The following is a 16760-nucleotide window of genomic DNA, read 5'->3' as shown; positions in this document are numbered from 1 at the left end:
GCGAGGAGGGGGTCAGCAAGCAGTCTTCTCTGTGACCCCAGCTCTAGGCCCCCGCTCCCAGCTCCCCATTCCCACCTTTGGCCTCCCCCAACCCCCCACTGAGAAAACAACAAACAGAAAAGACACAGAAACTGCATAGACTGCAGCATGCACCATGGCCCACGCGGGGGCGGGAGAGGAGGGCGGGCTCCAGAAGGGCCCTTCCCCGAGTCCCGGAGGCTAGGGCAGGGGACGGGACACGATCCTTTCCCCTTCAGGCAGGGTGTGGGAACAGGGGTCTGCTTGCTTTGGGGAAAGGCAGGGATTTCTCTGGTTTGGGATGGAGCGTAGGTGAGGCCTCTTTGTGGGTGGGAAGGCTTAATCAGGCCCAGCCCTGGGCCTGGGCATGCCCTGGGCGCTCGGCCCTCAAGAGGCACAGCCTGCAGCTGGGAAGGGTCGGGGGATACTTCTAGAAGGCATCTGAGGGTGACTGAATGAACGTCCTGAGTTCCAGTCCTCGTGGGTGGGGCTCCGGGACCTCCCTCCACATTTTCAGGAGGCTTGAGAAGCCTGGGACTTGGCTGTCCTCCTTGGGTTGTGTTCCTGCCTCTTTTCCAACTGGATCTGCTTCTCTAACTCTCCTCTAGCTCTTGTCTCAGTCTGCTTGTCCCCACCCCTCTGTCATCTCCCCTCCTGTGAGGGTTCCCTCTGCCCTCTCTGCTTCTTTCCTTCCACTGTTTTCTTGCTGCCTCTCTCTCCTGCCTTTGGCTTTCCCTTCACATCCCTGGAGCTCTGGGGAGGGGAGCTGCCTGGGGTCCTGAGAGGCAGCTGAGGCCAGCTGGGGCTCTGGGGTGATGGTGCATGTGCTTCTATGCACTGACCGGCAGGCTCAGGACAGGTCTTTTCGTCAGAGCCGTCCCCACAATCCTTCTCTGAAACACAGAAACCGCCAGGGCAACCATTGGCACGCGAGACACAGCAAAGGTGAGGGGCAACGTGGCGCTGACCCAGTATATCCTCTCACATGTTAGCCAGGGCTGGAGCCACCGGTGAACATGTCACAACATCACACGGACACAACCACAGCCCCGAGACAGCACACACAAGACGATCCACTGGCCCCCGTGGCTCAGGGCAGACGTCACCTGGTCCACAGCTGACCGCCAGGTAGGCTCCTGAGCCTGGAGCCGGAGCCTGGAGGGTGCACCAGGGACCCCAGGAGACGGGGTTTGCAGGGAGAAGGGAGTCGGGCACCAGGCTCTCCTTGCTCATCCTCCCCAGCCCCCGAGCCTCTGCCGGAGGATGGGCAGCTCAGGCCCTGACGGGGGACGAATGGCTGACAGGCGATGGGCAGGGTCTGCCCTGCTCCCTATCGGTTCCCCCACGGCATTTCTGGCTCATCCTCATTTCTCCCAGCCAACCCAGTGGGACTTCAGTGAACCGGAGGGCCACCTTGGCTGGATCCTAAAATCCCTTCGCCACCCACCCAGGGCCTGGCTGCGGCTTCTAGCTTTCCGAGGAATCAGGGCAGGGGAAGGGAGGCGACTCTCACCATTGTCACATCTCCAGTTGATGTTGATGCATCTGCCATTGTTGCAGGTAAACTGAGTCAGGGGGAAGCAGGTGGGATAGGCTGTCAGGGAGAAAGAGTAGCTGAGTAGGGCCCTCAAGATTGCACAGCATCATAGCACCGAGCAGCAGGGTGCGGGGTCCCTCCTGTAACCAGCAGCCCTGAGCCTGGCCAGACCGGGGAGGGGAGGCTAAGTCAGCCTGAAACTCTGCTCGTTCATCCCTACCCCTCTGAGCATTCTTTTTTCAAGCTACTAGTTAGCAAACGCTGGCCCTGTGCTGAGTACTTTTCATGCAAGATCTCACTGACGTCTCATGTCGACACTGGATGGGGGTGCTATTATGATCCCTGCTTTGCAGACGAAACTCACAGAGGCCAAGGAGATTAAGTAACTTGCCCCGGGCCACCCAGGTACTAAGTTGCAGGGTTTCTCCAGTGCCCCTGCCCCAGGGCACATTCTCATGGGCTCGCCCTCCCCTGTGCCAGCCTGGCCTTCCTGCTGTCCCTCTTACCACACGAGGCTGACTCATCAGAGCGGTCCCCGCAGTCATCGTCCAGATCGCAAGTCCAGGAGATGGGGATGCAGCGGCCACTGGCACAGGAGAACTGGTTGGGTGGGCAGGTACGAGCTGGGGACAGGGATGGGCACGAGTGCTCAGAGTCCTGTCCCTTCTCTTAATTTTCCCTTCTTTCCTATTATTCTCTGCCTATCAAGAAGTCTTCCCAAGGGCCTCAAAGTCATTTGTCTTAGAGACATTCAAAACCACCCATGGGGTCTCACACCGGACGCTTCAGCCCATCTCTCGAGAGGTCTTTGATCCTCCAAGGAGAAGATGCATCCTGCCTGGCTCGTCATCTCCAATCTAGAGCCGTGCTCTATCCCCTGCAAGGTCAGTCCTCCCAGCCGGCCCTGTCATCCTGGGGTAGGGGAGAGCGCTCTGCTTTTCCCGCTCGGAGCTCCATCCTCCCTTGCTTTCCCCTGAGGCCTCTCTCTCTTCCTCCCACCACTGTCCTCCCAGCCTGGCTCCCCTACAAGCCTGCCTCCCTGACTGAGGAGGAGGGGTGGGGTGCCCAGGGGGGCGACCCCCACTGCACACCTGAACAAGTGGCATTGGACTCATCTTCGCTGTTCCCACAGTCGTTGTCCCCATCACAGAGCCAGCGGTTGGGAATGCACCGGTTGTTCTCACACTTGAATCGGTCGGAGGGGCAGGTGTGCTGATCTGGGGGGGAAAGAGGTCGGGGTAAGCAAAGGGGTGGGGTCTCCACCTGCTGCCCTGTGGCCTGCGGTCCCACTGAGAGGGCAGACGGATGACTCACGACAGAGGGCGGGGGCCTCGTCACTGTTGTCCAGGCAGTCGTTGTCGCCGTCACACCGCCAACGCTCCTGGATACAGCGGCTGTTGGCGCAGGCAAACTCGCCCGGCTGGCACTGGGGCGGGGGCACGTAGGATGGGTTCGCTGCGGACACAACAGGGCGTGAGGGGGAGAGTCAGACCCGGAGCCTGGGACAGGTGCTGAGCCCCTGCACTTGGCCTGTTTTATCGTTTTAAAATAATACAGGAGAGTAATTTTTCCTGGTGCATAATTCTTCATGAACAAATTATCTGGATGGAAACTGCAACTCTTTCTCAAGCCCCAGGGTGATGGTCAATACTTCCAGTACCTCGGTGTGACCTGAGAAAACAGCAGCTTCCAAGGATCCAAGAGCCCGCCCATACCTTTGTCCCTGCCGAGCAGACCTCCCCTCACCCTCTTGTGCCATCTCCACAAACTGTCCCTCAGAAGTCATCTTGGGGACCTCTTGTCTGTGTTTGCATTTGTAACCTCAAGAAGCCCAGGACTCCCTGTCAGCTCCCGTCCCTGGCCCCTCCAGCTCTGCACATCGTCTTTCTGACCCATCTCTCATCTCCTCTCTAAGCCCTGAAACTTCCTGTGGGTCCCCTGGGTGGCTATTTTGTCTCCCACAGCCCATGGACCACTAGTCCTAGAGGCTGGTATGTGCCCATCTTGCCCCTCAGTCCTGCTTCCCGACTGTTCCTCCTTTCTCCTCCTCCTCTTTCCTTCCTAAAAAAATCAGCGTTGACTTTTATGTTATTAGACTACACCACCCCTTAGTTCTACAGGCCCCCAGGCCACTCCCTGTCACCCTTAAGGGCTGAGCTCCTGGCTCAGTGTCACATTCTCCAGAGTCACTCCTGCCTTCATTCCTGGTGATTTCAAGGTCACGTAGACATCACCCTGACCTCTCACGTCCCCTCCCCATCAATGCTCCTGCCCTCCTCCTGGCCTCAGTCATGCACTCTTAGCTGTATGTGTGGGCCCACTGGCCATTTGCACTTCTGGGAGTCTATCCTAAGGAAGCCATCCACGATACAGGACGGGAGGAGGGTGTGAGAGACGGCAGAGCGGGAGGTTAGGAAATGGGCTCTGGTCAGACTTCCTGGGTTTGTGTCCCTGCTCTAACCTTCGGCCTCAATTTCCTCATCTGTAAATTGGGGATAATGAAAATACCGTCCCTATAGGAATATTTTAAGGAGTAAATAAGTTACCACGTGGGACATGCTAATAACCGTGCTTAGTTACTCTGTGCTCAATAAATGTCAGCAGTGATTACAAGAAAAACTGGCAACAACCCCAACATCCAACAGTAGAGAAACGGTTGAGTAAATTATGCAAGGCTCACTAAATGAAAAATATTTCAGCCACTAGAAACTCTGCTTATGTGTGCACGACATACTGTCAAGTGACAAAAGCCGGAGACAGAATAGCATGTGCAGCGTGATTCCGTTTGAGGTAAATGCATTGAGAAATATTTGGGGGGGCTGTTCCCCAAAATGGTTACAGTGGTATCTGTGGGTGGTAGAATTTGGGGTGACTTGTACTTCCTTCTTATATTTTTCTATACTGTTTCTTTATTTTTATAACGAGCATGACCTACTTTTATTAAAAAATGAGGGTATTTAAAATAATGCAACAATAACACAGAAAATGCTATGACACATATGAACTAAAGAGGGCAGAAGACACCTTCTATACAGTATGAGTACAGCTATGTGAGACGCAGCAATATAACCTGCCTAATGAGAAAAGGATGGTGTTCGATTTGCCACAAGGCTAACAGTATAGTGATGTTTGTGGGTGGGATTTGAGCTTTTTTTCTCTTCTCTAATTTCCAATATATAGAACTATTTTATATTGGTTTAATAATGGGGAAATAAATGTAAAAGAAGAATATTTTCCTCTGTCCCTAGCTGTCCTGCTCATCTCTCAGTTTCCCCCGATCTTCCCGCCCTCCCAAACCCCTCCCATCCCCCAGGCCTCCCTAAGCCGGTCCCAGCCCCAGAATCTTCTCTCACTCCATCCCTCACCTCCTGCTGCCCCCACAGGGCCCTCTTTGCCTCCTTCAACTCTGATTGGACCCTGTGGCCTCTCCTGCTGGGGTCTGCTTCCCCTGCCTCCCATCCCAGCTGGGCTCCTCATACCCAAGCAAGTGACGCCGTCTGTGTCCAACACCTGGTCTTCGGCGCAGGCACACTGGCGGCTCCCAGGGGTGGCCAGGCACAGGCTGTTGCAGCCGCCGTTGTTCACCCGGCATTTGTTGGTACCCACTGTGAAGGAGGGGCCGCAGGGTGGGGAAGAGGAGGAGGGGAGGGCAGGGAATGGGTTGTAGCAGGGTCAGGAACGGCCAGAGATGGGAGACAAGAGGATGGAGGGGAGACGAGAGGATGGAGGGGAGATGAGAGGATGGGGAGGAGACACATTCAAGTGAGGAGACAGAAAGCGAGGAAATATTGAGAGAACAGTGAACATGTTGAAGAGGAGATGCAGGTATGGGCAGGAAGTGGGATGGAGAATACAGAGTCAAATTGGGTTGGGGGGCCTCTCTTCTCGAGAGCCTCATAAGAATCTAGGATCTCTGGGGAGCACCTTCACCCCCACAGGAGCCTCACAGCCCCCATCTAGGTCCCATCTTCCCCCAGCCCCAGTCCCAAGAGTACCTTGCTGCTGCTGGGCATCATACATGCGGATCTCAAAGATGGGGGGCCGCTCGCTGCGCAGAAGGGTCACGGTGGGGGGTGCGCCTGCTGTGCCCCGTTCCAAGCGGTAGACGCTGCCACTCCGGTACTCGGTCCAGAAGAGATAGTTGCCATGGTGACACAGGCCAAAGGCGTGGTTCAGCTCAGGACCCTCGTACACAATCTAGGAAGTGAGGAGGTTATGAAGGAAGTGGAGACAAACAGGGTGCCTGAGGGAAGCCCAGGGGGATCACTGTTTTGTATACTCATTTGTCCCTGTCCTGGGTGGGGGTCTTGTTTCCCCCACAAGCCTGACAGTGATAGCTTTGAGCACAGTGAGGCGCCAGACCCTAAACCCAGCAGGACACTGATGGTGATCTTATCCACACTGTCTTCTCTTGGGCTCATTCATATTCATTCTTACCCCTACAACACACACGCACACACAGTACTGAGCAGACCAGCCAGAATTCATCCATTCATTGCTTCATCCAATAAATATTGGATCTATTAAGGATCTATTAAGGGTGAAGCTGTATAAGCACTAAGAAATGAGAAAGACATGGTCCCCGTCCTGAGCTGCCTATGGTCTCACGGAGGGCACACATGGTAATCCAGGGCAGAAGGGGGACAGCGTGTCAGGTGAGGAGGAGCTGAGGTGGAGGAAGAGAGAACTGCATGAGCGACGGCACCAAGGGCAGCACCCTGTGACGAGTGCTGGGAATCACAGGCACACGATGTGTATATGCAGGTGTGCACAAGGGTGGTCAAGCCCACAGACAGCATGCACAGTCACAGACACGCACTAACGGAGGCAATCCTCAAACAACACATGAGACACCAAGCACACAGATGGACACATCCATAGGTATACAGATAAACACACGTGAAATACACAGGCCTGGACACACACAGATGCCCACACATCCACACACAGAGCTTCATCCACACACAGACGTGGTCCATGCACACATGAACACCTGCACACAGGTACACGCCTGCCCACCTTCCGGTCTGTGCCATTGAGCAGTATGGTCTCAATGCGGTCATAGAAGGCGTCCACCCAGTAGAGGCGCCCAGCTGGGATGTCCAGGCTCAGCCCATTGGGCCAGAGCACTGTCTTGGAGGTGACGAAGATGTCTCGGTGGGAGCCGTCCATCCAGGCCTTCTCCAGCCGGCCTCGTCGACTGTCCTTTGGGTCTTCCTCCCAATCTGTCCAGTACATCCACCTGTGGGCAGCCATTGGTCAGCACCACACATGCCACTCCGGCCATCAACAGTCTCCCCTGTGATCCCAATCCATGCATGCTGTCCCAGAGCCCCTCACAGGGGTCTTCCTGCCTCCTCGACCCTGGCCCACACATTTCATTCACTCATTCCTCCGTTCAGCAAGTATTTTTTGTGTGCCTGCTGTGAGCCAGGCACAGGTCTGGCATTCAGGGACCCAGCGGAGACCAAGGCAGCCAAGGCTTCTCCTCTCCTGAAGCTCATGTCCCACCCAGGGATATAGACAAGAAACAAGTCAACCAAGAAAGTCACACACATCAGAGAGTGAAAAAAGCCAGGAAGGACAGGAAGCAGGGTGCTGGCATGGAGAGTGACCGGGCAGCAGCGGGGAAGCCCTCTCTGAGGAGGTGGCATTTGAGCTGAGCTCTGAATGGCGAGAAAGAGGTTGATCTGCTATTATCTGGGATTTCTAGGCAGAGGGACTCTGAGAACAAAGCCCGGGGGAGGTGGGGAGGGGGGAATAAAAATTCCAAGGGCAGGAAGTGAGGTGCAGATGAGGTCAGATGAGCTGCAGGCAAACTCCACAGGACCCCAGGCCCGACAAGGAAAGGGGGGCTCACTCTTAGGGCAAGGGGAGCAGCAGAGGGCTCTGAGCTGAGAGGGACAGGATCACATTTCCACGTATGTGTTTAAGGCATCACTCCCATTGCCCTGAAGACAGGGACCCCTTCTCCCCTTTCAGCCTCCCATTCCTGCCCAAGCCTCCAACTTAGGCTGCCCTCCCTGTTCACTTTCTGTCTCATCCCCAGTCTGAGACCCACATAGTCCCCGCTTCTCCCACCCCAGGGTCCTGGGAGGACTCACCCATTGAGTGGATCTACCACAATGGCCCTGGGGTGTGTCATTTTGCCCTCGATCAAGGTCTTGCGGGTCTGAGCAGCTTTCTCCAACCTGGCCACACTGATGGTCTTCTTGGGCCCATCATCCGTCCAGTACAAATTGTTTCCCATCCAGTCCACGGCCACACCCTCCACATTGTGGATGCCTGTGGCGGGTGAAGGGGGCAATGATGGACAGCCGCAAAGGAGGCTCCAAACTGCCTACCTCTGACCTCAGGATGCAGGCACCTTTGGGGAACCTGGCCAGCAGGGTGCAGCGCGCCTCCTGCGCTGAGGTGGTGGACGGGGTGGGGATGGGAGTTGCAGGAAGGGGCTGGGAGATCATTTGTGTTGCCACATCTGTGTAGAGGCACTAAATCTGTCAAACTGTACATGGCAGCCAGTAAACCTCCATGGCAGATGTGGGCTCTCGTGTGAGGGCACGTCTGGGCTTGAGCTGGGGCGGACAGCTGAAACAATGTGCAAGTGGCTCTGGACACAAGGGTGACGCCATGTCCTAGGCCTAAAAATCCTGAGCTAACAGAATGAATAAATTAGGAAGTGATTTTTCACTTAGTCAAAGGCTTCATCTTGAGCTTAAAAAGCAGTTTCCCTGTTTCCCTGGTATAGGGAACCCCGATCTTTTCCTGATGAGGAGTTATTTTGATTTCCCCAAAGTCTCATGATTGCTGACTGCAGAGGTTCTCTGAGCCGCGGTGGGGCTTGGGGGTGGGGAGCAGGGCAAAGGGGATAAGTGCATCAGCCAGACTGATGGTTAGGGAGCCCTGTCCTGGAGGCCTGAGTGCAGGTTGGGGAATTCCTAACACCTGGCAGGAAAGGGGCAGAACTCAGGAGCTCAGAGCCCCCACACAGATGGACAGTCAGAAGATAATGCGCTGTTGACTTGCCCGAGCAACTCACAGGGAAAAAATGGATTCAATTCACAAAACACAATTTCGCGGGACATGTAAGCATGCAGCTTCTGGTGGAGTGAGGCCTGGCTGCACAGACCCCGTGCGTGCACTCATGTGCTGGTGCACTGCTCCACTTTGAGGCCTCAGACCTCTCTCGGGCTGCATGCTGTACACAGCTCCAGGGCTCAGAGCCAATGGCAGAGAAACCCTGAATTTTCCCAAGGGCTGGCAAGGACGGCCCACGCTGCCTAACTCATCCATCCTCCTGCCTCTTTTAGGCTCAGCCAAGAAGCGGGTCATGCAGGGGTCAATCTGTCTATCCCCTCATCTCCATGCCAACCAGCTCAGCCAGCCAGTCAGCAGGGGACTCTCCATGCTGAGTGGGCAGGGAGAAAGAGACGCCTAGGCCCCAAATCACTTCCTGTCCCAGGTGGGCTGTGTCCCTTGGGAGTCCTATCCGCATGCCTCCAACTTCAGGGGCCCCTACCGTCCTTCAGGATGGTCTCCCGCTCAGTGCCATCAATCTTCTGGCGGCCAATGAGGTAGCTGGTGGTGTCGGCAAAGTAGATGAAGCCGGTCTCAGCATGGAAGTCCAGGGCCCGAGGGTTCATGAGGTTCTCGATGGGGATCATGTGCTCATCTGGGACCTTGGCCCCCATATCCATGCCTCGGATGATACCTGGCCGGCCCTTGCCATACACAAGGAATAGCTCATGTTCCGGCTCTAGGGCAGGCACAAGGAGGGACACAAAGTCAGACATACCTGCACGTGAGCGCATACACAACCACCACCCAGCCTCCGGGGCTGTGGTCCAAGGGGCTGCAATGCCTGGCTGTACTGGGTCAGGGGACATGGGGGTGGCCGTGGCTCTGGGTCATACGGACAGACACATAAACATGAAAGGCCCAGGGGACAATGCCCTAGAAGTTTTACCTGCCCTCTGGGGGTGGGAAATAGGGCAAGAGTAGCAAGAGGTATGTTTTTAGTTAAATGTCCACTGATGGGTAGTGAAACTCATGGACCAAAAGGAGCATCTTCAAAATATGTTGGAATCTGATCACTTTTGACCACTTCCTCTGCTACCACCCTAGTCCAAGCCACATCAATTCTTGTCCACACCACAGAAATAGGTTCCTACCACTTCCCTGCCGCCCATCCCCCAGCCAGCAGCCAGTGGGAGTGAATCTAATCACGTCACTTCTCTGCTTGAAAGTCACCAAGAGCTTCTCACCCCAGTTAGAATACACTCCCACCTCTCCTTCCTCATCTCCCCGCCTCACGAGGCTCAGCGCCCCACTCCGTGCTGTTCTCCAGCAAGCCAAGCTCCCACTGGCCTCAGCCCTGGCACTGTGATTCCTTCTGCCAGAAAGGCTCTTCCTTAAGGTAATCACATGACTCATTTCCTCACTTCAGAGAGCTCGGCTCAAATGTCAACTCCGCAGAGAAGCCTTCCCTCCCTGACCACTGTATCTGATCCGTCATGGCTAACTTTGCTCTGCATATTTCCTTCCTGACACCTACCACCACCTGAAGCTACAGTTATTGGCCTGTCAGTCTCCTCTACCAGACTATAAGCTCCACGAGGCCAGAGACGCCATCTGTCTCATTCTCTGCTGAATCCTCACTGCCAGGACAGTGCCAGACACATAGGACGTGCCTGCTAGATACTCAGCGAATGAATGAAGGAAGGAAGGAATAGGCCAGCTTACGGTCTTCCATGGAGCCTGAGTGGGATAGTGGGAAAAGCCCTGTTCTCGGATGCGGGTTCAAGTTGTCTCTGCCCCTCGTGAGTGGTGAAACTCTGGGTAAGCTCCTTCATCTCCCTCCATCTCAGCAGAAGCAGCCAGGCCGTGGAGAGGCAGATGAGGATACCCTTCCCCCATCCCAGCAGGCATCCCGCCTTCCCTGTCACTCACTCTTGCACGACTTCCCATCGCTGCCCAGGCTGAAGCCGGAGCGGCAGCGGCAGGTCCGAGCCTTGTGGCTGTTGGCCAGCAGGCAGATGTCAGAGCAGCCGCCCGGCTTCCCATACTGGTCATTCTCACAGGCATGGCTCCTCACTGGGGGCAGGTGGAAAGCGGGTCAGGACAGCCCAGAGCCCCTGTGCCCAGGCCTCAAGAAGGCTTTCTGAAGTCTGACCACACTCCCTCCTGCTGTGGTCTTTGTGCCTGCTGTCCCATTTGAGGATTTGGAAGCCACAGGACTGGAATTCCTCGGCCCCGCCAGGACCTAGCCTTCAGATCCTCAGGTAGGGGCTTCCATGGTCAGGGGAGCGGGTCACACAGTTGCCCATGGCCAGGTGCTTCTACTTGAGACCAGCCAGGGAAGTGAGGGGGGCCATCTAGGTCCTGAGCAGAATGGGGAGAAGGGCTCCCCAGGGGTGGGATCTGGAGCTGAGGGGCAGGAAGGGGCCGCCAGGGGAAGCCGGGGTGGGGTAGTCTGGGATTCACAGCTAGGAGAAGCAGTCTCGATATGAGAGAATCAGGGGTTCCCAAAGGAGGGTCCGCGGAGGGGCTGTGGAGCCCTGCTCACCTCGGGGCTGACGCCGCTGGTGGTAGATGTGCAGGGCGCCACCCTTGTCCACACGGGTGACGACCTGGTAGTCAGTGCTGTTGAAGCGGTTCACGCGGATCACGCTCGTCTTCTGCTGGGCATTGGCATTGTCGGAGTTGGTGGCGTAGAGATAATTCTCAAACACAGTCAGGCCATACAGATGCTCGATCTGAGACAGGCAGGTGGGAACGGTCAACACGAGGAGAAGGGAATCCTCCCTCCACCCCTGGAAATCCCCTCAGCTTCTCATCCAAACGTCGTTATTTACATTCCCAAACTCATTCCACAGTTGTCTAACTCCGTGCTTTACTCTGTCTCCTCTGGCTGGAATGTCCTGCTCTTGAGATCTTTGCTCATCAAAATCCCACTCATCCTTCACAGAGCATCTCTTTGAAGAGTTTCTGGAACCTTCTAATGAGAGAGGGTCTCTCCTTCTACCTCCTCCTTCTCCTCCATCTCTCTGGCTGTTATCCACTGTCTGGTGATTTGTGGACTTACCCCACTGGCTCTGCTTAAACCCCTGGGGGCAGGAGCCACGTCCTCCACAAAATCAGGCACACAGTAGATAATGGAATGATTTGCAAATGAATTGGAGTTGGGCCCTAAACTCTGTCCACAGAGAATATTCTTAGCCTGACTCTAGTCCTCAGCTTTGGGAGGTTGAGAGGACAGACTTGCCCAAGCAAGACCTGTAACAGCCCCCACTGCCCACATAACTTATCTAAGGTACCCAACTGTCCCAGTTTGTCCAAGACTAAGGGATTTGCTGGGGGTTTGTGGGACTTTCAGGGCTAACACTGGGACAGCCCTGGAAAAGCAGGGATGGTTGTTCACCCTGATTATCCCAGCATGGAGGTGCCACCTCTGAGGTGGCAAGGCTTCTAGGCTAGGTTCAAGTGCTACTTCTGGCTGTGTAACCTCAGGCAAATCACCTAACCTCTTTGAACCCTGCTTTTGTCATCTGCCAAAAGGGAACTGAGCCATTTACCCGCTCGTCTCCCAGATGTTGTAAGGATTAAGTGATAAAAGGGAAGTAAAATACGTCTAAAATGACTGTTACCATCAGAGTAGGAGCCGCGTCCTCTCCTTTCCTGAAGAGCTCGTGCCACCCCTCCCCACCAGAGGGCTGGGTGCAGCCATGCCCCACAGTGCCCACCCCTTACTGGGAGGCCCAGAGAATGGCTTCCCTGTGAAGGCTTCTCCCTCACCAGGATGCCCTGGATGATGGTCTGCCGGCCCTTGCCCTCGTAGTCCACCACCTCGATGTAGTCCAGGTAGGCGTCAGCCCAGTAGACAAGGCGGCTGACCAGGTCCAGCGTGATGCCATGCGGAAACACGATCTTGCTATCGACAAGCTTGGTGCGGTTCTGCCCGTCCATGTCACAGCGCTCTACCTTCGGGATCTGCCCGTAGTCAGTGAAGAACACCTTCCTGTGGGCACACGGCCCGTTAAACGGGGTCTGGACTTTGGGCACCCTCCCTTCCCCTCTGGCCTCTGCCTCCCCAGTTGCAGGGCCAGAGCCCCTGCCTGTTGCTCTCACCCCATAGCGGGGTCCAGTGCAATGCCCTTGGGGTTGTAGAGCTCCAGGTCTAGCAAAGTGACACACGTGTCCCCGTTCCGGTTGCAGACAAAGATCCTATCATCGATGTCATCCACAAAGTAGAAGTTGCCCGTCAGCCAGTCAATGGCCATCTGTTCCACGTCTGGAGAGTGTGAAGGAAAGAGTCACGAGAGGAGGTCCTCCCACAGACATGCCCACCTCCTCCCAGAGCTCGTGTGGGAATTACGGCAGCCTCACATTTTACCTCGTATTCTTTGCCATCTTTCCACCTACCTGGTCTCTCCAAAGAGAAGTCTCTGAGTGTCCTCCCACACAGCCCCGCTCCCCATGCCCAGCTCAGGGCGGGCACACGGGGACTTCTGGGTAAGCACTGGCTGGGTGGATGACTGACAAGCTTCCCCAACTCTTGCCCCTCCTTGAACAGGGACCATCTTCTTGGGGTACCGGAAGGCCGTGAGGACAGGTCCATGAGCTCATTCCAGTATTTTTTAAAATCTGTTTTTACTTGAGGTGAGAGCACCTGGGCTGACTAAAGCGCCACACATCTTTGCTTTTGGCTGAAATTTACTAACTTTGTATGGCAAGCTGAGTCATCTCACGCCAGCCAGGGCACTGACTGGGAGCTGTACATGCTGTATGACTTTTAAAAATGGAAAAGCAGAATACTCATCAATAAATCAAATCTGAGAAAGAATGTCAAATATGGGGCCCAGAGAGATGGAAAAGGGAAGGCTGGTGGTGGCAAGAGGTTGGCACCAGTGACATGAGCCCAACTTCCTCTACTCATCCACATCCCCCTGTTTCTTCAATGTCCCTGTTGCTCAATTTCCTCATGTCCTGGGTGGGTAGGAAGGAGTGGGAATAAGATATAGGGCTGGAGGAGAGAAGGCATAGGAAGAGGGCCATGAAAGGACTCTAGGTAAACGGAGGCATGGCTCAGAGAGAGGGGGAGTGTCAGAAGGGTGGGAGTGGGAGAGGAGGATAGAGACCAGAGACCCACACTCAGTCTATGTCATGGGTCTGGAGGAGACAGAAAAGGCCAAAAAGGGACGAAGAAAGTAGGGGTGGGGCAGAGGCACCAGAAGTCTACGAGGCAGGAAGTCTAGGGACAGGGACCCCTGCTGGCGTCCTCTGGGTCCCTCCAGGACCCACTGGCTCCCATCCACCCACTGCCCCCTCCAAAGGCCACCATCAGAAGTGATGCCTCTTGCAAACTGAGAAATTTCCAAGACAGTGACTCCTGGGACCCCTGCCTGGCACTCTGCCATGACCGTTTTCCCCAAAAGGTAAAGAAATCTGGATGACCTGCCTTTGGCTGAAACTTCCCCCCCATTACCTGCACTCAACCCAGTAGGGATGATTCTGCCCCACACAGTGACAGGTAGAATGACTGTGTTCTGCTGAACCCCTCCCTAATCCTCCCTGCTCCCCACAGCGACTCAGGGGCTGTTTCCTAACAGTGGGTGGGGGTGGGGGGCAAAGGGAAAAGGAACGTGGCTCCCAAGGAACTTGGCCAGGCCCTGACACTGACTCACAGTCACAGGACTTAGGCTGGGGGAGGAGGGGAAAGAGCCAATTTGAAGCTATCAAACTAGTTTCCACTTCAGGTCCCCCTGTGAAACCCCACTCCAAGGTGACCGGAGAGAGGCCACGGGGACGAGATGTTACCCTTGTAAGTGTTGATGTACCCCCAAACCCAGCTGCTCTCTCCTCTGGGGCCCCGGGACCATCCCATCCTGACACGGCTGGAGAGCCGGGGCAGAGCAGCCTGGGCAGTGTGGGTCCCAGGTCCTGTAGGTGGAGGGCCTCGTGCAAGGACCAGGCGATCAAATTGCCCCCCACACTGTTACCACAGAGAAAATGATTAAAATGAGCACTGCTGGGCCGCCTCCAGAGGAAACCAAAGCCCCAAAGTGGGGGACCTGCCGCAGCCCCAGGCAGCCAGCAGGCAGCTGGGTTGAAAGGCAAATAGGACCGTGTGCCCTTGACTTGGCGGGCATGGCGGGGGATCTGGGGGCTGCTGGCATGCAGAGGAACTTCACCATTCGAGGCTGTTTCCCGGTACCAGCTGGTGCAGCTGTGTCCTTCTCTCCAACTTCCTGAGGCTTCCCTGAGTCACTGTCCAGCTCCAGGGCTGGCAACACCCTGCCCTGGCTCCCCATCCACTCTTCCCTCAGCAAGAGGGGAGGAGAAGGAAATCTGCAAATCCGTTGCCCCATCCCAGGTGCAGCGACACAATCACCTGCCAAGCCCGGGATGCGGCTGACCTTCGAGCCTCCCTGGTGGCCTGGGTTCCCTGCTGATTCCAGGAAGGAAGGCAGAGGGTTTGTCCCTGCTCTCAGTTATTTACCCTTGGTGGGTCCCCCCTTCCACCTTCCACAGGCCAGGCAGGGCCCCACTCAGCAGGCCGGTGAGGAGTTGGCAAGAACTGGAGTCCCCAGCTCAGCCTGGCCTCCCCTTTGGTATTTTTGCAGCTGGAGACTATTAGTTGCAAGCAAAAAATCCTTTGTTATCCAACCCCCTCCACCACATTATTTTCCTCTCTCCTAAAGTCCAGATTCCTCTGCCCGCGCCACCTCACACACTCACACACATGCACACACTCACATGCACACATACGCTTGGTCACTCATACCACTCCAAGGCCAGTGTAGAGAGCTGGGTTCAGGCTGGGAGAGGGCACCTTCCCTCCCAGGCTCTCCCAAAGGCAGTGTCTGGGCCACTGCCCCCTGTTTCATGGCACAGGAGGTAAGTGGAATCCTGGGCTTCTGCCTGGAGGACCTGAGCCTTCTGGCCCCAGACACCCTTCTGTCCCCTCATGGCCCCGCCTTCTCAGGGCTGACCTACCACAGAGCACCCTCCAGAGGGGCTCTGGCCAAAGGCCTCAAATCCTGAATACAGGAGAAAGTCCTTTAAACCCAAGGGGAGGAAGCCTGTGTTGTGGGAGGAGTTTGGGGGTGATCTGGGGGCCGAGAAGTTGAGGATTCCAACATAGAGAAGGAGGCTAGGAAGCTGGGAGGGGGATGAGACAGTCAGAGGACAGACCACAGCCTGCCTGTGATGTCGCAAAGGACTTTCGGTTCCAGGCCCCAGAATAGACCTGAGGTTTGTGTCTGTGACTTGAGTCCTCCTTGCACCCCCACCCCAAGGCTTAGCACCCTGTGCTCCCCACAACTCCAGTTTTACTCAACTTCTCCATTGTCCACATTGTTCAAGAGGCATTTCTCTAAATAGCGGCTGCTTTTTCAAAAACAACAGCCCCCACCCCATTCCCAGGAAGACCCTAGCTTCAGCTGCAGGATTCCAATCACTCTCCCTAAAATAAATCTGGGGAAGGAAGGGAGCCTGTATGCCCTTAGAAAATATCCCCCAACATATCCACACACCAAAAGACTGTAGGATGGGGCACCAGGTCCCCAGACGAGGAAGGAGAACCCCAGTTCCACCTTAACCATGTCTCCAGTGAATGCTGTTTTCTGGCCCTTATCCTGGGACTCTCCCGTCACTCTGCTCTTCCCTGGGCCCAGGTGGACTCCAGACACTTATGGTCTGAGATTGGATCCTGGTGTTCTGTCACCTTCCAACTGTGGGACTATGGTCAAGTTACTTGATGTCTCTGAGTCTGGGTTTGCTCTTCGGTAAAATGGCATGGTACATTAACAGCACTGAGCATGGGGCCGGGTCAGGCACATAATACCCACTCCACAAATGGGAGCTGTTGTTCGTACCATCGTCCCCCCTCACGTCAACCCCATCCTACCAAGTCACCATCTGTGCCTCCAGCCAGAGCCCTGTGGCCTCCTGATGAGGGGAGGGCCCTTCCAGGTGGGAAGTTTGGGCCTAACATCTACTATTTTTCAAGACTCAGTGCAGGCCCCCAGAAGGAAGATTTCTGTCTTACAGGCTCCCAGACACCCCAGTAGCTCCTTTTTATCACAGCTGTTCACCTGACTACAAATATTATATGAGTAGGGTGCTATCTTGCATCTTTTTCCCCAGCTCCTGACACACATGTACTGATTCATTCAACAAATATTTGTTGAGTACTGAGTCCTCA

General features: G+C 55.4%; 1 protein-coding gene across 1 annotated transcript in view; it reads right to left on the bottom strand.

Moving 5' to 3' along the window:
* The window catches only part of LRP1 (LDL receptor related protein 1), a 77903-nt gene that overhangs the window by 40634 nt on the left and 20509 nt on the right, over nucleotides 1-16760 (bottom strand). The window contains exons 7-19 of the mRNA XM_023643837.2: nucleotides 12683-12845; nucleotides 12350-12572; nucleotides 11121-11310; nucleotides 10505-10648; nucleotides 9075-9311; nucleotides 7660-7840; nucleotides 6575-6797; nucleotides 5551-5752; nucleotides 5035-5160; nucleotides 2870-3010; nucleotides 2647-2772; nucleotides 2062-2178; nucleotides 1532-1612 (exon numbers count right to left, since the gene is read on the bottom strand). Of these exons, the coding sequence (XP_023499605.1) occupies nucleotides 1532-1612; nucleotides 2062-2178; nucleotides 2647-2772; nucleotides 2870-3010; nucleotides 5035-5160; nucleotides 5551-5752; nucleotides 6575-6797; nucleotides 7660-7840; nucleotides 9075-9311; nucleotides 10505-10648; nucleotides 11121-11310; nucleotides 12350-12572; nucleotides 12683-12845 (2154 nt within the window). The remainder of the gene's footprint in view (nucleotides 1-1531; nucleotides 1613-2061; nucleotides 2179-2646; nucleotides 2773-2869; nucleotides 3011-5034; nucleotides 5161-5550; nucleotides 5753-6574; nucleotides 6798-7659; nucleotides 7841-9074; nucleotides 9312-10504; nucleotides 10649-11120; nucleotides 11311-12349; nucleotides 12573-12682; nucleotides 12846-16760) is intronic.

The sequence above is a fragment of the Equus caballus genome, chromosome 6, assembly GCF_041296265.1.
Source record: "Equus caballus isolate H_3958 breed thoroughbred chromosome 6, TB-T2T, whole genome shotgun sequence".
Taxonomy (NCBI): Eukaryota; Metazoa; Chordata; class Mammalia; order Perissodactyla; family Equidae; genus Equus; species Equus caballus.
Note: the sequence above shows the minus strand (reverse complement) of the source record. Positions and strands in the feature narration are given on the sequence as shown.